General features: G+C 47.5%; 1 protein-coding gene across 6 annotated transcripts in view; it reads left to right on the top strand.

Annotated features, from left to right (window-relative positions):
* SLC4A11 (solute carrier family 4 member 11) overlaps nt 1–9,309 on the top strand; it is a 96,120-nt gene extending 86,811 nt beyond the window's left edge. For all 6 annotated transcript variants that reach the window (XM_083861614.1, XM_083861613.1, XM_083861616.1 and 3 more), the window contains 3 exons: nt 957–1,152; nt 2,681–2,850; nt 5,870–9,309. In XM_083861614.1, coding sequence (XP_083717740.1) covers nt 957–1,152; nt 2,681–2,850; nt 5,870–5,933 — 430 coding nt within the window. In that variant the 3' untranslated portion in view covers nt 5,934–9,309. The remainder of the gene's footprint in view (nt 1–956; nt 1,153–2,680; nt 2,851–5,869) is intronic.
* The last annotated feature ends 10,890 nt before the right edge of the window (nt 9,310–20,199 follow it).

A 20,199-nucleotide genomic window follows, 5' to 3' on the forward strand; every position in this document is an offset into this window, starting at 1 on the left:
CACTGGTTTATCCACTGAATTGATGGACTTACCTTCTAAAAAAAAAAAAAAAAAAAAAAGTTAGGAATCCTCTTTTTCTCTCTCTGTAAGTAGTCTTGACAGATGCGGGTTTTCTTTTCCTCCCATTGTTTCTGGTGATGTTTTTACACACTGGGAGGAGATGCTCACAGGTTTTAGCTGAAGTGCAAAGAAAACCCAGCAGGCTTCCCTCAAGTAGGCTGCTGAAGCTGCTGCCTGCTTTCCTGTCAGTCTTCCCCTCAAAAAAAAGCTCAATTTGTGGCCTGTCAGCTCTGGAAAATTTGCATTAATTAATGACATGTTTTGCATGGTAATAGGCAATTGCCCACAGCAGGATTGAATCCCTGTGTGGTGCTCTCAGCATTCCCTTCCGTGTAAACAGGGAGATCCTCATATCCATCAGAAATGCTGACTCGCTGTCAGGAGAACGCTGACTTTCTGTTTGTTGTTTTATTTGTTGTTTTGTTTTTTTTTTTTTTCCCCAAGACGTTCCGTAGTTCCTGGAGAAGCCAATGAGTTTTCTTTGGGACAGAAGCCAGTCCAGGGTAAAGCAAGGGAAGGATTACTGTCGAGAAAGAGGATTCTTGGCTGGTTTGTTTTTTTTTTTTTTTTCTCCTGCATTGTGCTAAACAGAATCAGTTTTGAGGGCAGTTTAGTTCAGGATAGGATCTGTAGAGCTTTACAGAAGGAGAATTTGGCACTTCTCCAGCTGCTCTGTTTGAGCTGTGGATTAAGTGCCTGGCCTGGCTCCAGCCAGGCTCTGCCTCCTCAATGTCAGCACGAGGCCAGAAGTGCTGATTTCATTGCAGTGGGGATGAGTTTCCCTTTTCCCCCAGTGGCACGTTCCCTTTCCCTGCTCCTCCAACGGAGCAGGATAAACACTTATGGATCTTGGGGTGTCATCCCAGCTCTTAACCCCCTCTTTTTCCTGCTTCCAGGATCGTGAGCGTGAAGGAGACGCGGCTGACGAGTCTGCTGGCACATTTCCTGGTGGGGCTGTCGCTGCTGCTCCTGCCCTTCCCTCTGCAGTGGATCCCAAAGCCGGTCCTGTTTGGCCTCTTCCTCTACATCGCCCTGACCTCCATCGATGGGAACCAGCTCTTTGAGAGGGTGGCTCTGCTGCTCAAGGAGCAGGTACCTGCAGTTGTGTTTGCAGCCCCAGCACATAACTGGTCAAAGTGTTGCTTTCTCAGTGTGGGATTTTTTTTATGAGGGTTTTTTTTTTTTTGAGTTTTAAACTCCCTTGTGCTGTCACATCATCTGCAGAGTACATGCATTTTAAAAAGTAATAATATAAAATACAAAAAGCACAGCGTCAGGAAATTATGACCTTTGGTTTCTCCAACAAAGCTTCAGGCAGGTAATTTTTTTTTTTGTGCTGTTTTACAGTCTCATTTTGTGTGAAATACCTCAAGATGGGATTTTAAATTCGAAATGAAATTATTTGTGTTATTGAAACCTCTGTGATGTGGGCTGGAAACAAACCTGGGAGATGTTTTTTTTAAATCTGTCTCTGTTACAGGTGCTAAAAAGGTGTTGTTTGGCAGTGTAGGTGGTACCTGGAGCAATCTCCAGCTCACCTTCTCTTACATAACGAGGGTCAAGGGCTTAATAAGCCAAACATTTGGCATCTCTGCTAATCTGTCTTGATCTCCAATATTACATCCTAGAGGTTAAACCTCTGAAATTCAGGTAAAGATTACATTTGTCATGTCAATTTTTGAATGAGGGTTGAACAGCTACTGATCTATGTGACTTATTAATTCTGGTTTCAGTAGGAATTATGTGTGGAATTTTCCAGGCTTTGGCGTGGAAAATTAAAAAGCATTCTCAAATATGAAAAACTCCCTTCTGTGGAAACCTTTTAATGGGTTGTGGCACAATCTGAAAGCCACTGAGGCTGTGCTGCTGCCAGCAGACAGTCGCTCATCCTCTTCATTGATGTATAGACAGTGAGTCAAAGCCTGTGCTCAGACATGAGCAAGGAACTGTCAAAAGAAACCACCATATTTAGCCTATTAATGTCATTTTTTCCCCCCCCTATTTCTCAAAAATGGGTGGCTTAGAGGAGCTGAGAAAATCCCTGCAGCCTGAGCACAGCCTCTTCCCACACTTCCCTCACCTCCTGGTCTCCTCCTAACGGGGTTCAGCCAAGAGATGGGAGCACCAGGGGCAAGCCTGGAGCCTTGGAAGGCTCTAAAATAATGAGGAGCTGGATGTCAGGTGGAGAAAACATGCACAGGAACAACACCTGGATGCATCTGCTCTCCTTCCTCCAGCACACCCTCGCAGGCTGTGGAGCCCTGACAATCCCAGTCCTCCTCAGGGAATCTCATTACTGCACTTTCCAAGACGTTCAACATTCACTCCAGATGTCCCCAGAGGCAATCCTGGCCCTGAGGGGTGTCCTGTCTTCTCTCCAGGCTCCCAGTTGCTCAGTCACCCTCTGGGTCTTGCTGCCAATGCTGTGGTTTCAGGCACTGGAATTAACCCTACAAATCCCGTGTTCAGCTGCTGAGCCTTTTAAGGACCCTGATGTTGGTGCAGTGCTTGTACTTCCCCTCAAATCCTGGTGTCCCAAAGCCCCATTGTGCTGTCACCAGTCCAGGTGTGTTCTAACACGTGTCCAGGCATGTCTAACGTGTGGTTCTTCTCTTCCCAGACTGCTTATCCTCCGACCCATTACATCCGCAGAGTTCCCCAGAGGAAGATCCACTACTTCACAGGCCTGCAGGTCCTGCAGCTCCTCATCCTCTGTGGGTTTGGAATGTCACCCCTGCCTTACATGAAGATGATCTTCCCTCTCATCATGATTGGGATGATCCCCATCAGGTAGGAAGCTTGGCTCTCTTTTTTTCCCCTGTCTGCCATGCCTTGTGTCTTCAGGTTGGGATTACTGGAAGTCTGAGGAGAGGAGGAACTGGGAGCTGGGCTTGTTTAGTCTGGAGAAGAGAAGAGTGAGAGGAGATCTCACCAATCCATATAAATATCTCCAGGATGGTGCCAGACTCTTTCCAGTGGTGCCCAGCAACAGGACAAGGACTAATTGCCACGAACTAAAACACAAGAAATTCCACCTCAACATGATGAAGAACTTATTTTTGTTGAGGGTGGCAGAGCACTGGAGCAGCTGCCCAGGGAAGTCATGGAATCTCCCTCTCTGGAGACATTCCAAACCCACCTGGACACATTCCTGTGTCAGCTGCTCCAAGGGGATTGGACTGGGTGATCTCCAGAGGTCCCTTCCAATCCCAACTATTGCAGGAAGTCTGAGTGATTTTCTGCATTTTCCAGACTAACCAGCTCCTGGAAGTGGGGTTTAATGATGAGGGTTTTTTACCAGCTGCTCAAGCCTGAGGAGGAATCAGGATTTCACTGCTGCTGGGAGTTGTGTAAAGGGTTCTGGGCTGGCAGGTGCTCTTCTTCCATCTTCCCAGGAGGCAAAAACTCTGCTTTGTTAGTGTCTGTGAGATGCCTGATCTTCCTGAGAAGCCACAGTCCAAACCTCTAGGTGATATTTGATAATGTTCCTTATCATTTTGCTATTTGATTTCCTCAGGCCAGTGCTCAGAGCAGAGCTGGAAACTTCCTAGGAGGAATCCTTCTCTCTTCCCCAGTGCTGTGGTGACCTCACAGACCTGCACTGCTGGGTGCCCCTGTCAGTGATCAGTTGGCCACATTTAGACTTAAAATACATGTTTGAATCTGGGAGGATCCCACAATATCTTAGTCTTGACAGAGAATCGTTATGAAATTTCACTAATTTCTTCCTTGGGGTTCATTAGCAGCCACTGCCCATCATTCTCCAGTTAAATCATTCATGCTCTCAGTCCTTTGGATATAATGAGAGGCCATAATAAGATCTTGGAAGGAACAGATCAAGTTTCCAGTCCACTTGATTATTTTTAGTCCAGCATGGCACCAGTGATATCTGCTTGACTTTGAGCTTTCAGTCCCAGAGATCTTCCCTCTGATCCCAAAGTCCAGGGCTGCCAATTTGCTAATCTGCACCACCTGCTGTGGTGTTTTCCTTGGCTGATGAAGATGGGTCCAGTCCTTTCTGAAACAAAAGCAAATGTCAGAGCTACCGTGGCTTTCAACAGGATCATGTCAGAGCCATTTGGGCTGGAGTTTAAAAGATAAACAGGCTTGAAAAACACTGAAATTATTGTTCCTCTGGCAGTGATGCCTCACCTGCCCTTCACACTGGTGGCACTTGGGTGCCTGCACGAGTGGCTGGTAAATATTCCAACTGTGAGCAGTGCTGGATGAGTGGCTCTTGTGGGAAATGCAGCTCTGCACACAGGGCAGCTCAGTGCAGAGCAGAAAACGTGGGCCACGCTCAGCCAAACTCAGGTATTGGACGTGGTATAAAAAAACTACTCAATTAGTGTGGAGAGAATGCAGTCAAAAAACCTGATTTTGCACTAAGAGCTAGATACTAATATGCAAATATATCTTCTTTTCAGTGAATAAGATGCTGTCACTTTATACCCTCTGTGCTGTTAACTCATTTCTCTTTCCAGGGCAGTTTTCTCCCAGCAGCTGGATAATCAGCCCTGCTGCCAAGGGGAAGATGCTGCTGCCTGGCACGGCATGGAAATTTGCCCTTGGCTTTCCTTTCTCTTGATTTCTTTTACCTTCATGTAGTTTCTGTGTCCTCCAGCCAAGAAGGCAGCACCATGATCCATGAGCTCTGTAGTTAATGACTTTCTCCCAAAGATTTGGCACTCTAAATAGATGAGGCAGTTGAAGAAATTTAATATCATTCCCCTTTTTTTAAATTTTATTTTTTAAGAAGTGAAGGGAGAAAGAGGAGATGGGACAGTAGCCAGGGGGCAAATTCAAGAATCAAACACAAATGAGTGAGGCATGGCTTGGTGTCCCATCCAGAACACCAGCCATGTCCCAAAGCCACATTTCCATCCATCCAGCAGCTGTAGAAACATGATTTGTGTTGTCATTAGTGAGGGATCACTGGTGTGGTCTTAGACAGATACTGAGAAGCCACTGAAATCCATTATTGCAGTGGAAAACAGCCTGCTGGAAAAAAAAAACCTGATCTCTTTGGGTATTCCCAGTTCCTGGCTTAGATTCAGAACTTTGGGATGATGAGTTTTTGGTTCCCCACAGAAGAATCTTCTCTCCAAGTTGTCTCTTACTTGGGCTCCCATGGCTCTCAAGCATTTTTATTCTGTGATGGGTCTGTTTAAGGAGATCCTGGTATTTCTCAGTAAAAAGTGATGTTTGGGATCTCTTGCACAGCTGTTGAAATCTGAAACTGACTTTTTTGACGCTTTGTGAGTTATTTTAACGGCTGAAGAGTCACTTCCTTGTTAAACAAAGGAAAATGCCACATAAACGTGCACTGGGATTTACAGGAGCAACTTCACAGTGCCCTTCTCACCCAAATATAGTAATTTGTGAGGATGTTCTTGCAAAAAAATCAAATTAAAAAAATAATTATAAGTACAGGAATCCCTGTCTCCATGTGGAGAAGGCAGACACCAGGTCAGGATGGTCTTGTTTGGAGCCAAAAATACAAAAATTCACCTTTGTATTTTTGTCACCCCAAGGGCTTGGTGGTGACAGAGCTCTAGGAAAGCGACTTTTCTCCTGTGAGAATGAGGATGTTCTCTTTCCTTTCCAGCTGAAAGGAGGAGGCTCTTCCAGAAGGAGCCTGGCACTGCTGTTCCTATAAACAGTGTTTGCCTGCAGGATTGGTTGGTTTTGCTGTCCCCCACTTTGTGTCCCCCTCAGCTGGGTGAATGTCACTCACCCAGGAGCTTTGGGACAGAGAGAAAAATGCTGCATAAACAAAGACTGACTCTCTCTCTGTGCTCTGCCTTAGGTACAACCTGCTCCCCAGGATCATCGAGGCCAAGTACCTGGATGCCATGGATGCAGAGTACTGAAGGCAGCAGGGACAACTCCTTAGGGGCTGGAAAAGGCGTGGGACCATCTCCTGCAGTTTTCTTTCACCACTTTCTTCGTGCTCTGATGTCGGCAATGCACTCCTGTCACAGCTCCAGGGGGCCTGTGCCAGACCAAGGGAGCCTTGGACTTGAGAGGACGATGCTCTCTGGAGCTGTGAGGCCAACAAGCTTTATGGAAAATGCTCCTTTTCCACATCCCCAACCACACACAAACCCCAAAGATCAGCCTGGCTGCACGGTCGGAGCATCCAGAGTTGTCCTGTGTTTTCCCTTGTTTGAGGGTGGGGGGGTCTTTTTTAATGCACCAAATCCTTCTCTTCCCCAACACTAAGAACAGCAACTTTGACCCTTGTTTTGTAGGACAAGAGCCCTGGCCTGGCCTTTGAATCCAATTCTCTGTGCACCCTGAATTCCCAAATTGGTGTTCCATGTCAGGAGAGGTTGTGGCTGTTTTCACAGATTAATGGGTTTGGAAAGAGTTGCAATGTGTACTGCTACAATCCACAGCTTTGGATGAATTTTTTTAATTCCTGCAAATGAGCTGGGAACGTTCAGAAGCTGGCCCTGTGGACGAAACCCCATCTGGGTTTGAGCTGTTTGGGAATTAGTTTGGATCTTTCTCCCGTTTCTCCTGGGTAATCAAACACAGAATTGCAGTTTTTTTGCACAACTGCAGTATTTTTTTGCTTGCACCCAGAGGGGCAGTTGTGTCGAGGTTGCATATACATATGTACAGTAGTGCCTATGTGTACATATATACATATGGAGTTGTGTATATATTTTGCATAGATATACAAATAGGCCTGGTTCTTTCCAAATATCACAAGTGTTTTGTGCAGTCAGTGTTAACCCACCATGTCCTGACCATATACTTGTTCTCTGCTTCAGTGCTGCTTTTTTCTCATTTGAGAGATGGTCACTTTGATTCCTTTGGAAGCTGCTCAGTTACTGGGTTTGTTCACGTGTTGCTTTATTCAAGGTGTTTTCTTTGCTTTCTCCTTCCTGTGGCTTGAGACCTTCATCATTCTGTCTCGTGGCTCCAACAAAACGAATTTTTCATTTAATTTCGATGTACAGAATGCAATGAAAGTTTTCCTCTTTTCGCCTAATCAATATTTGTTGGGTCATTTCATTGTTTCTGTTGTGTAGCTGATTTCCACTTTCACCCCACTCCCAAACGTTATATTATATTTCTGGACGAATCTTAACTTCTGCTGTCTTTTATATTTCAGTTTATTTAATTTTGCTTGTACTATGGTCAGTTTTCTTATTTGCAGTACTGTGAAACAAGCTGCCCTTTAGTTCAGTGCTTGGCACATCACAGGTCAGAACTAAAAATGTTCAGAAAATTGTGCACCTCCGTGATGAACTTTTAAAAGAACAGAAATGAGGGAAGAAGAGGACTGTAAAATATGAATTTATCAGCACAGAGCAGTGTTTCTTACCAGTTGCTTGCCCAGTAAATGGTGCAGATTTTTTTCCTCTCACCCCAGCATGGTGAGGGAGACCAACCCAGCCATGAAGGGAGGAAGGCTTTGGGTGCAAAGCTGCTGTGCTGACGCTAAGCCAGGCTCAAGCCACTGCAGATTTGGTGTATTTGCACTAAAGATCAGAAGGTATTTAATCTTTGTGGAGCTGCCCACGGCTCTCAAACACGTGTGCAGGACTAATTTTTTCATTTTCTTACCAAACCCTTTGTATTGAAGCTCAAGGGAGGAGAGCAGTGAGAGTTCCTATATCTGTGGTTTTATATCCCTGAGGGAATTGTAGGGGAAAACCCCTCAGCTTAGCGAAGAAAACAATGTCACAGATACCAAAACCACAACCTTCATGTGGCACCAAGCTGATCTGAGAAGTCTCAGGGTCAGGGTGACCAACCCCAGTGCATCAGGGCAGGGAATTTGGCTTTCAGCAGCCTTGGGGACAGCAGGGGTAGCTCCTGCCACATCTGACAAGAGCAGGTACAAACCTGAGCGTAGTTTCTGACCACTTTCCCCAAGACTTCCTGGCTTTTGAGTCATTTCTGAGCCAGGATCACTCACAGAGCTGTTAGCAAGGGTCGCAGAACTTGGTCTGATCTTCAGTCAGCAGCAAAAGGGCAGGTGACAGGCAGCAGTTCAGGACCTGCTGGAAGCCAGGGAGTGCAGAGGGCTGCTGAGGCTGAAGTAACATGTTTTTCCCACGGATGTCAGAAGATTTCAGCAAAGCTGCAATCAGAGGTGTCATCCTCTGGCTGACACACACGTGTCCCGCAGGGGAGTTCCTGGTGTCTCCACAGGAAAAAAAGTCACCTTGTGGGGTGGTTTAAGTGATATTTTGGGTGCTGTGGCTGCAGGAAGGACAGGATGTGCCCAAGGGAAAGTGGCTTTGGTCCTATTGGAGGCTCTGGGTGGGATTTTCTCGGGCACAGAGCAATAGTGGGGTGGACTGGCCTCCAGGTCCTGCCAGACAAAATAGTTTTGAGATGCACCCTCCATCACCACTTAGAAAAGCCAAAAATGTCCCCATTTAAAGCCTTTTTGAAAGATCAATTTCAGATAGTGTCAAATGTTGCAGAGAGAATTGAAAATCCAGGCAGCAGGGAAGGTTAAATATCCACCACATCTCTTGTTTGTATCTTTTCTTTTCCTCCACCGGTGTGACTTCAGTGTTTGTATTTTCTTTGTAGCATCAGTAGGGTTCTGTTCTGCAGGGTTTTTGTTCTCACACAAGTCAGGGGCCAAAGAATCAACTGATGGGAAATCAGCACAGCTTGAGGGGGGGAAAAAAAAGCTGTGCTGACTTGGACTGGTTGAATATTTGGATCTATGTCTCAATATTTGGGTAGAAGGGAGATGTGAGACTCGAGGCCTCTTGTCTCAAAAGGGGTTTTCACGATCCTGCAGAGGGTTTATTTTATTTTTCCATGCCTTTTCTCTTCTTGTTTGCTTCTGGTTTTGCTGACTTAAGTGCAGGCGTTTCCAGGAAGTAGCTGACTAGGGAAGGAGGGTTTGTTCAGAGTTGATTGAGCACTTTAATACTTCTGTGAAGGTTTAAGACAATTAGAATGTAAAAGAAGTTTTTTCTTATAAGCTCTTTATATACGCACAATGCTCTGTATAACTGTTGCCAAAGAACTGAGTCTGGAAGGTGTCAAGAGCTGTTGGGAGAGTCCGTGGGGTTCACCTGGGATTGCAAGGTAGGGAAAAGCTTCTGAAACGAGTGGATTTTGGAAGTTGCCATTTGACAGCTGCCACAACGATCAGAAACTGGGGCTAGAATAAAATTCTACTCTCAAACTTTGTGGTTTTTGATCCTTGTGTTGAATGTAGGAGCTAGAAGTGAGCTTGACAATTAAAATTGGATTTGTACCTGACTGGTTTTGTTGGTCTGAGACTTTATTTTGTTGCTTTTCAAGACGCCCTTGACGTGCTTTGTGTGGGATTTGAAGTGTTTGTCCATGTAAATGAAGGGAAGTTGGTGAAAAGGTGGAACTTGCTGAACAAGCAGCGCAGCACTTTGGGGATTGCTTAGGAAGCACTCCCTGACAACTGCACTGCAACAGCCCCCAAACTCCCTGGCACCAACATTTGAAGTTATTTAATAAATGTCAAGCTCTCCTTGGATGTGCATCAGCGCTGCAAGAGGATGGGGATGGAGTAAAAGGGAATTCAGCTGGTTTGGCTCAGAGCTGTTGCTGGGGGAGTGTCCAAGATCAGCCCCAGGGCTGTGGGACACAACACGAGCTTCCTGATGATCCAGGGAACTGGGATGTTTTGGAGAGAAACAGGGTAGATGGCCACACTTAGGTTCTTCCCCAAAATTCCACATCCCCAGCTGCACCCAGAGACTGAGATTTGCAAACTTCTGGTCATGATATTTGACTGCTTTAGGAGCTGCTGCTGGACACTCCTGGAAGAAGCAGGAAGTTCCCCCAAAGTTGGATTGAGCTGGAGAATGTTCAGAGGTGGGAGGAAAGGAGTTGGTTTAGAGGCTGCTTTTTTTTTTTTTTTTCTTTTTTTTTTCTTTTTCTTTTTTTTTTTCTCAGCAACAGCAAAGGGACCTGAGATGTCACAACAGGAGCAGCTCCTGTTTCCCAGTGTGTCCCACCAGGCATCTACACCATTGTCACACGTTCATGTTATTCCTTCCCAATCTTTTTTGTTGCCTTGTTTGTTGCATTCTGGATCTGCCCTTTGCAGGGTTTTTACCTTCCTGGAACGTTGATGGGCAGATCCAGGGGTGGCTCAAGCACCTCTGTTGTGTCTGTTTCCCCAAAACTCAGCACAAGCTGTTTGCTGTCCTCTCCTGACCCAGCCCTCTGCTTCCCCAGCCCGTTCTAGGAGCTGGCTCTGGAATTTCCACTGTGGAAATGCCGCCCAGGTGCTGAGTGGGATTTTTTCCTGGAGAGCCTGAGCCTGTGTCTGGCAGTGGCTGCTCCTTTGGCAGATAAGCAATGATGAAGGATTTGTAACTGTCCAGCAGCTGCACCTCCCCATCTCTTCAGAAATCTCCTTTATGTCCCCTGTTCCACTTGGGATGTCTTCCCTTCATCTGCCAAGCTTCCAAAACAACCTAAATACACATGATGGGATGGTGTTGGATTGTTGTCTGTATTGAGGCCTGTGAATGTTAGAAGAGAATCATCTTCTCTAATTGTTTTCCTGTCTAATTAAGGCTTTGAAGGACCAAACCCAGGCCACTCCACTCATGGCTGTGGCGCTGCTCACAAAGAGCAAACCACCAATGCTGTGGGCAGAGCAGAGGGGAGGGAGTTGTTGCAGTACAAGCTTTAGAATCACAAATTAGCACTTCCCTCTTTGGCTTCTTGAGTGTTTTCCTTTCACACTTCCCTGGCTGTGTCTTTCTTTGCCTTGTACAAAACGCTGCCTGAGCTCGGATCGCTTGGCTCTGCTCTGATGTCACATTAAATATTGAAGAGCCTGTCCTGGGGGAGCTGCTCCCTTCTGCTCCCCATCTGCTTCTCCTGCAAAGAGCTGCTCACTTGGAGAGCCTGCTCTTCATCCGTGAGGCAAATTCCTGCTGCTGCAGCCACAGAAGGGGAGCAAAATGCAAAGAGTTGGGGAAAACAGCTTGAAAATAAAGTCTCTCCCTCCTGATCTGAGTGGTGCTGGCACTTCTTAGCATGTGGAGAGAACCCAGAGGAGCTCTGCAGCAGTGATGTGTTTGTGATGGGATCAGGGGCCTGAAGGAAACCCTCTGAATCAAATTCAACATGCAGGGGATGGATTTCAGTGCTGGGGAGGCTTTTGGGAGGGCTGGGAGCAGTTCTCATCTGCCCAGCAGCAATTGGAGTCTTGGAACGCTTGTTTTAGGTAAGTTTTCCATGACTGGATGACCTGGGTGGTTCTGCAGTGTCTGTGGGAGTGAGACCAGAGGTGGCTGGAGCAGAAGGTGCAGCCCTGGGTGTCCTGAGCATCCCCAGAGCTGGGGATGAGCTCTGTGATGGCAGTGACAGAGCTCAGACTGTGTCCTCTCCTGTATGCAAGCTGCTTCCCCTGGGAGCTCTGCTGGCACCTCCCTGGTACTCAAACCATCACATTTCTCAATTTTGGGACCAGCAGGATTTTATGGGATTCACATCTTCATGGAATTGTGGAATGAGTTGGGTTGGAAAGAACCTTAGAGCTGATCTCATTCCACCCCTTTTAGGGCAGGGACACCTCCCACCATCCCAGGTTGCTCCAAGTCCTGTCCAGCCTGGCCTTGGACACTTCCAGGGATGCAGGGGCAGCCACAGCTTCTCTGGGCACCCTGTGCCAGGGCCTCCCACCCTCACAGGGAAAAAAATCCTTCCCAATCTCCCATCCATCCCTGCCTTCTGGCAGTGGGAATTCCCTCTGTCCTGTCCCTCCAGGCCCTTCACTGCAGAGCTTCCCTTGCCTGCCCAGGTGTTGGCAGCTCCTTCCCATCTCCACCACTTCTGATATCAAAAATTAATTATAATCTGGCATTCAATGGCCAAGTCTGGAAGCTGCAGCCACTGGGATGTGTTGAGTGTGTCCATTTGGAGCTGGGCTGTGCTCTGGGGTGCTCAGCAGGTCCAAGTGATCTGTTCCCATGGGAGAAGGAATGACCCAGCTGCAAAGTACAGCAGCCATGGGGAGTGAGGAGCTGCTGGTTGACCCTGGGAGGGTTTAGCCTGCAGTGCCTGGTGGGGCCACGCTGGTTTAATCAGTGACTGAAGGCTCTGATATTGTTGGAGGTGTTTATCCCCTCCTTTCCTTGTCCTCTCTGTTGGGGTGAGTTTGTACCTTGTCCCCACAAAGGGAAGATTTGAGTCAATGATCCTTGTGGGTCCCTTCCAAGTCAGGACATTCCATGATCCTATGAGATGTTACCCCAGAAAACAGAAATTCTCTTACTAAAAACTACAAAAGCTCAGCTGCTAAACCCCCCCAAACTTTATCCAAAGTGCACCCTCAAATTAATGCAAACCAGCCCCTTCCCCGTGATCCCACCTGAGAAAGGTGTGTCCTAAATACATAAATATCTTAAATACTCTCTCGTTTTCCCCTCCTGGAAAGGAGTGTAAATGTGGGATAAACTCTGTTTAAGAGGAGAAACCTCCCAGGGGCAGATCCAGCTCATTTCCAGCCCTCCATCCCCTTTCCCTGCAGCGTGGGGGGGGATTTCCAGTGATGTGCAGCAGTGCTGGGTTTATTCCCCCCCATGATGTGTAACTGGTTAAATCCTCCTCCACTGGGAGAGCAGGAGGTTTGTCCCAGGACTCTGAGAAAGGATTTGAAGTGAGGGAAATCCCTGTTCAAGGATTTCTGGCCCTGCACTTGCTAAAGAGGCTCTCCCAGCCCATGTCCCTGATCTGGTGCTGATTTTTCCAGTGAAGGATTTCTTTGGATAAGAGTTGCTTGTGGGGGGAGGGAAGGAGGGAGGGAGAGGGAATTCCTTGGTTGCATAAGGAATCTCTGTGCTAAAATGGAAATAAGAAAGAAATATACAGTTTATATATTTCTACTTTTTGCTCAGTCCCTGTTGGTTTGTTGTTGTTTTTTTTTTTTAATCCCAAGTTGCTGGCACAGTCTGGGTTTCTCTCCCAGTGCTGAGGGTGTTTCCCTGGGGATATTTGTGTAATCCCCAGCACTGGGAGCATTTGAACATCTCAGCTGTGACTGTAAGAGCACATGTCTGACACGTGAGAAAAATTGGATTATTTCATCATTTAATGGGGAATAACTGCACCTTCTACCTGACTTGGTGCACTGGGAACACCTGGAGCTGACTCTGACTTCCTTGGCATCACCCAAACCAGAGATGAGCCCAAATCCTGGTGAATATTGTCACTGGGGAGCCTGGGAATGAGCCACTTCTCCAGGGAGTGAATTTATTACCTGTCACAGCATCCAGGCTTGGATCCAGCATCCAGTTGCCCTCCAACCTCCTTTAACTCAGGGATCCTGGAGGAGCTCACGGGGACAGGAGACTGAGGTGAGGCTGGGAACGGCTCTGTGGGTCTCAGAGCAGGATCTGGGACAACCCAGAGCCTGCAAACTTCTCCCTGGTCTGCAGCAGCTACATCTCCCCAGGTTTCCTGGGATCCCTCCTCCTGCTCTGGCCTTCATCACCATCATTGCCCTAAAGCGATCCTGCTGACCCTCATATAAATCTATACATTATTTTAAATTTTTTTAAATCCCAATTAATAAATGGACCAAAGAATCCCAGGGAAATTAAATAAAGAATCCCAGGAAAAGGGGGAGCAGTTTGGGTGGTGTTAATTTGAGGAGGGGGGTTGGCTCTGATTTTTGGGATGGGAGCTGCTCCCTGCTCTGCCCTGGGGACTTTTGGGATGTGCCAAGGGCAGAGCACTGAGCCTGTCCCAACCCAGGGCTGCTCCCTCCTCCTGTACAGGCTGAAAAGCCCCAAAACAGGACAGAAAAACGGGTGAGGAGTGTCTGTGCTCAAACAGGATCCTGCAGATCCCTGGGGAAGGTGCTGAGCAGCAGGAAGAGGGTGGGAGGGACGTGTTTGGCACCTCCTGGATGCCACTGCAATAATTTTTTTTTGGATGAGCCTCTGCAAGATGCCAAAAGCCCCCATTCAGGGCAGATTTTATAATGATACTGGTTTAAATGTTGGTGCAGAGCTGGGGAGGGTCAGGTGGGGACACGTTTCCCTCTCATTGTCCTTCCCTTCCCCACCAGGACACACGTGTGGGGCTCTGGCAGGAGCTTTCCAGGAGGCTTGAAATGTGAGATGGCCCAAAATTTCATGAATAAACCGTCCAAGGAAGAGCCAGGCCCCAGGGATGTGATGTGTGGGTTTGCCCTGTGCCACGGAGGGAATGGAAAAAGGGATTATTTAGGGTGGCTGCATCTTCAAACTGATGATTTTGTCAGTAAATTTCCCTCCTTGATCTCCTGCTTTGGTTTAAACTAAAAAAGGGAATTAGAATATTTCTCCCTGCCGTTCCCAGCACTATAAAGAACTGAAATATCTTCCTGGAGTGAAGGAAGCCCCCAGATATCCACATGCCACTGCAGGGGGAGAAGGAACCACTTATTCCCTGTCCCCTGAATTTTGGGGAGTTGCAGAACCCAGGGATGGACCAGAAGACAAAACCGCAGAAACCAAGGCTCAAAAATCTGAATTTTTTTCAGTGTAACAGCCAAAAAAGCAATTAATTGTAGGTGGTTTTTTTTTCTTCTTCTTTTTACATGATCAGGGTGGGTTTTGTGTTTGTTTCTGGCCCTGAACCTTCGCAGGCACCAAACCCTGCTGGTTTTCATGGGGGATTTGATGTGCTGAGAGCCCAGTGCCATCTAGGGGACAGAGAGGAGAACGGGGACAGGCAGCAGAACACCGGGATGGGTTTCACTCCCAAACCTCCAAAATCTGTTCCAACCTCCGGAAAGGCTCATCCCAACCCTCCTCTCCATCACCCGGGCACTGAAGGAGAGCCCCGGGCTCAGAATGGGAGATTGGTGGGTTCAGGGCTTGACTCAAGCTCAACCAGCCCCAAATCCCGAGCGGGAAGCAAAAATCATGGAATAATTTTGGTTGGAAGGACCTTAACCCCCTCTCACCCCATGGGCAGGGACACCTCACACCATCCCAGGCTGCTCCAAGCCCTTTCCAACCTGGCCTTGGACATTTCCAGGGCGTTGCCTTCAAGCAGCATCTTCTGCCCAAAGCCAGGCACCAAAATAAAAAGTTGGCAGAAAAGTTTTTCCTGGAGTGTTTTGCTCCAAAGGGGGACAGAACCCTCCCTGTCCCAGCTCTAGGCTGGCCTGGATCTCCTGCAGCAACATCCCCTCCTTCTCCTGCTCCTCCCCACAGGGATCTGTCCTGGTGTCCTTTAGGAAAGGCTTGGCCAGGAGGGTTTGCTCTCCCTGCTGGGGAGAGTCCAGAGGTGTTACAGGATCACAGAATTATTTTGAGTGGAAAAACCCTCTGAGATCATCCAGTCCAACCCAGCACTGACCATGTCCCCAAGTGCCACATACACAGGGCTTTTAAATCCCTCCAGGGATGGAGACTCCAGCTGTGCCAGGGCTGGACACCCCTTTCCATGGAGAAATTTCCCCAAATATCCAATTTAAACCTCCCCTGGCCCAGCCTGAGGCTGTTCCCTCTCCTCCTGTCCCTGTTCCCTGGAGCAGAGCCCAAATTCCCTGGCTGTCCCCTCCTGTCAGGGAGTTGTGCAAAGCCACAAGGTCCCCCCTGAGCCTCCTTTTCTCCAGGTTTTTTTCCCCCCCAGGCACCAAAGGGAGGCTCCCTCTCCTGGATAACCCTAAATGAGCCCCCAAAATAAATCCATCATCTTTACTGCACATTTCCAAACCCAGACTCTTCCCAAACCTTTGGCAAAGGTGGATGAGGGAGCAGCAGGTGGAAAAGCTGCACTTCCATCACTTTGAATGAACCATCAGCACTGAGGATAAGAAATAAAATCACCATTAAGAATCTGGCAAATGCATGATCCAGGCTTGGAGTCAGAGCTGCAGGCAGAGGGGTTTGTGTTGGACACTTCACCTAAATCACTGTTTTTTCCCACTCTTTCCTATTTCAGGTTTTTTTTTGTTTTCCCCCTAATTTCATCAGCCCCCCTGCAAATCCTTTTGGCACCCACCATGGGCAGCCTCAGGGTGGGCAGAAGGGGCTGCAGCCCAAAAGTTTGCTGTGTTCACTTAAATCACTTTTTTTTTTTACTCTTTTCTATTTCTGGTATTGGGGTTTTTCCCAAACTTCATCAACCCTCCTGGAAATCCTTCTGGCCCCTGCCATGGGCAGCTTCGGGGTGGGCAGGAGGGGCTGAAGCTAAGAGTTTGCTGTGTTCACTTAAATCACTTTTTTTTCTCTCTCTTTTCTATTTCAGGTTTTTAGGGTTTTTCCCCTAGTTTCATCAACCTCCCTGGAAATCCTTTTGGCCCCTGCCATGGGCAGCTTCAGGGTGAACAGGGGAGCTGAAGCTAAAAGTTTGCTGTGTACACTTAAATCACTTTTTTTTTTCACTCTTTCCTATTTCAGCTTTTTGTTTTTTCCCCAAACTTCATCAACCCCCCTGGAAATCCTTTTGGCCCCTGCCATGGGCAGCTTCGGGGTGGGCAGGAGGGGCTGAAGCCCAAAATTTTGCTGTTCAGGGGCTTCTCTTCCACCACCTCGTCCCCAAATATCCCCTCCAGGTGATCCCCTGTCCCCAGGGCGGTCCCAGCCCTGCAGGGAGGAGGCTGTGGGCACACCTTGCCCTGCTAGAGAACGGCCACAGCTCCTGAGAGCCCTCCCAGGTAACCCAAATTTATAAATTCCGGTGACTAAAATCTGCCTGTTGTCTGTGCAGGTTCCAGCAGAGGGAGTGAGGCTGCACGGAACAGGATTAAAACGCTCTTCTCTTCTGCGAATCCACCTTTTGGAGATGAATTATTAGGATGTTTCCTTTGGATGGCGTTTTCTCGTCACATTTCTGATTGTTCCCCACCTGCTCAAACAGCAAAATGCATCGGGAGCCTTTAAAAACAACTGAAAAGTTTAATTTTTTTTTCTACTTTAGGCAGGACCAGTAAGAAAAAAACCCACCCCAAAATCTTATCTCAGAGTTTTAAATCACAGCTAAACCGTAAATTACATCCCAAGGGTTGGGCTTGGACCCCAAAGCAAGAGATTAATTTTTGGGAGATCCAACCCTCTCTTGAGTACCACATTCCCATCACTTTTTTTGTTTTATTTGCTGGGTGATTCTGGGGAGATGTTCCTTGGTGCTCATCAGGGGCAGTTTTGGAAGTGGGAAAGCCTTGCAGGGAGAGCACGGAGAGAAGGGGATGGGATTTGGATCACTAAAACACCTCAGTTTTTATTATTTATTTATTTATTTATTTATCATTTATTTATTTATTTGTTATGTATTATTTATTATTTATTTTATTATTATTTATTTTGTTTTTATTTATTATTTATTTTATTTATTTTATTTATTTTTATTATTTTATTATTCCTGATCACAGCCATGGCAGCTCGTGGCAGAGAAGGTTTGGATACCCCAGAACGGCTCATCCCCAATTTCCCCGCAGGTAAAATCCACCTTTAGAGATGCTCCTTAAAAACTGAGAGTCCCGAGGGATTCATTTTATCCATCTGTGCAGGCTCTGCCTGCCGGGAGGCAGAAATGTCAACATCTGTGCTGCAGGAAAGATTGCCTGGGGATGCTGGTCCTGGGAACACTGAGAGCTTGAGTAGCTCGGAGTTAATGACATTTCTCCCTGTCCTGGGTTGCAGTGTAGGATGTACACAAAGTATTTATTCTATCACCATCTTCATGAGCTGTTGGAACCAGGTGGGGCAGTGTTTTCCCAGGCCCCTCCTTTGGGCTCTTCTGCTCATGGCCCATCAATGCCTTGCCCAGGACTCACAGGGAACTCCCTCCAGGAGCTCTCTCTGTTTAATGGGCCATCAAGGACCCACTGCACGACTCCTCATCCCATTGGGAGATGCTCCGCCCAGGGGGAGGAGCCAAGCATTCCCACCTGGATATAATCTGGGATTTGGGACAGGACAAGCAGCCCTGAGCCACTGGATTCCCAGAGGAGCAGAGCTACCAGACCTTTCTACAGGATCCCTGCTTCAGGAATAGCACCTCACCTGGACTGCTTCTACCACCCTGCTCAGGTTGTGTTCTGACTCTGTCAGTGGTCCTTTGTGTTATTGCATTTATTTTATTTTATTTTTACCTTTTTACCTTTCTTCTTATTAAATTGTATTTCTGACTTGGAGCCTCTCACTTGTTTTACTTTCAAACCACAACACTCCCAATTTGCATATCAATAACCTATTATTAGACTTTATTGGGTGCAATATTAATGATTAATTGTTAATAAAAATAGCCCCTTCGCGGCCGTTTGTACGTGAAAATGGAATAACAGATGTGGGCGCCGCCTTCCTGAAGTGCTGGGAGGACTTTGGTCCTTTTTTATTTTGTGTTTTCTGCTTCTTGGCTTGGTTTAATCTTCCTCATCCCACCTCTGCTCCTCCAAACCTGCGCTGTCCTCTCAGCCAACAGCAGAAAGCTCCAGTGAGGGCTGAGCTGAGGCACGCTGGCCATTTCCTGCCCTAATTGCCATTAAATGCAATTAGAGCTTCCCAGCCCGCCCCAGGAGCAGTGTCTCAGCAAGGTCACCCTGGGCCTGGGGCTGGAGAAAAGCTGCACCGAGAGTTTTTAGCCAGGAGGAGAATAATTCTTTTAATTATTTCTTCACATGAAAATTGGAGTTTTCCCCCTTTTCCGGTCCCTCCCCAAAATCAAGCCAAGCGAAGGATGCTCGGTGAGTGTCCCATGAGCTGGGAGTGACTTTCTGCTCCTGGTTTTGCAGGAATTTTGTTGCTCCCCGAGTTATGAGAGCTCATTTCCCTGGGAAAAAATAGGGGGAAATTCCCCTCTGGAGCTCCCAGACCTGCAGGAGGGTCTGAAAGGGAAAAGCTGTGGGTTGTATCCGACATAAACGGGGCTGGGATGAGACAGAGTTGGGTAAATTCTGCTCCCTGGAGCTTTTGCAGGATTTTGAAGCTCTGCCAAAAGTCCTGGAAGGCCAGAGCGAAAGGCCTAGGAAGCTCCTCACCTCTAAAATCAGCTTTTCTCCTTCCTCCCTTCCTCTCTGCCAGGACATGAACTCCACCACTGTGCATGAACCAGCTGCTTCCCAGGAAAAAAACAATCCCTCCCTCTCTCAGTGCACAGGATCTCTTTGCCGTGTTGTTCTCCCAAAAGCTCCCTCCAGGGAAGCTGGAAAAAAATCCCTCCAGGCTGGAAAAACCCCCTCCAGCCTGTCCCCCATCCCTTATCCTTCCTCTAGCCCCTCTCCCATGGCTGGGAGCAGATTGGGCACAGATTTATTTTTTTTTTTCCTGATATTCTCCAGACATCTGGTCACAGCCTGCCCGAGCCGATCCTTAGGGGGTGTTTTTCCCATCCTCGGCTGAATTTGTCTGGGTTTGGAGATTGCAGGATCCGGTGATTCCTGCAGCAGGGAGTTCTGCAGATCCCCTTTTTTCCTCCTTGGAAATTCCGGGTGCAAATCTCAGTGTTCTCCCCACTCCCCAGGGGTTTGTACATCAGTCCCATCCCACCCTCATCGTCACTGCTCCGGAGGGGCCGGGAAGAAAAAAAAAATCAAAACAAAAACCACCTGTCAGGGAAAAAAAGGTTAAAAAAATAAAATAAAAAAATCCCGTAGCTCCTCCAGCACGTCCTGGCCTGGCGAGGAATCTATTTTCACCAGCCTCCCACACACGCTGCGATGCTCGAGCAGCAAAGGAGGAACCCCAGCGTTAAGTGCAGCTTTAACAGCCCTGGTTTAGCTCACCGGCGCTTTCCTTGCCAGATGCACCCTATTTTATTTTATTATTTTTATTATTATTTTATTATTCCGGGGAACATCTGTCCCCAAAAATCCCTGGGGATCGGTGCCGGCTCTGCAGTGCTTGGCATCACTGAGATTTAAAAGTGTTTTTTCCCAGATTCAGCCCTCTGGGCTGTCCCCTGGATGAGATTCCAGAACCCTTGGGAATGTAGGAGATGAGTCTCCTCCTCATCTTCCACCCCAGGAGCAGCAAACTGTGACTGCCCTGGGCTGGAATATCCCAGTGATCCCCATGGAACATTTTCTGGGGAGAGAAGTGGATGTGGAGCTCTCCATGTTCTTTTCCCGCTTTTGTTTTTTGGGTTATTTTTTTTTCTTTATAGTCTCTTTTTCGGTTTTCCTAGGATTAGGAAAGGCTCATCCTTAGGGATCTGCCT

The sequence above is a fragment of the Zosterops lateralis genome (genome assembly GCF_965231275.1).
Source record: "Zosterops lateralis genome assembly, chromosome: 5".
In the NCBI taxonomy this organism is placed as follows: domain Eukaryota; kingdom Metazoa; phylum Chordata; class Aves; order Passeriformes; family Zosteropidae; genus Zosterops; species Zosterops lateralis.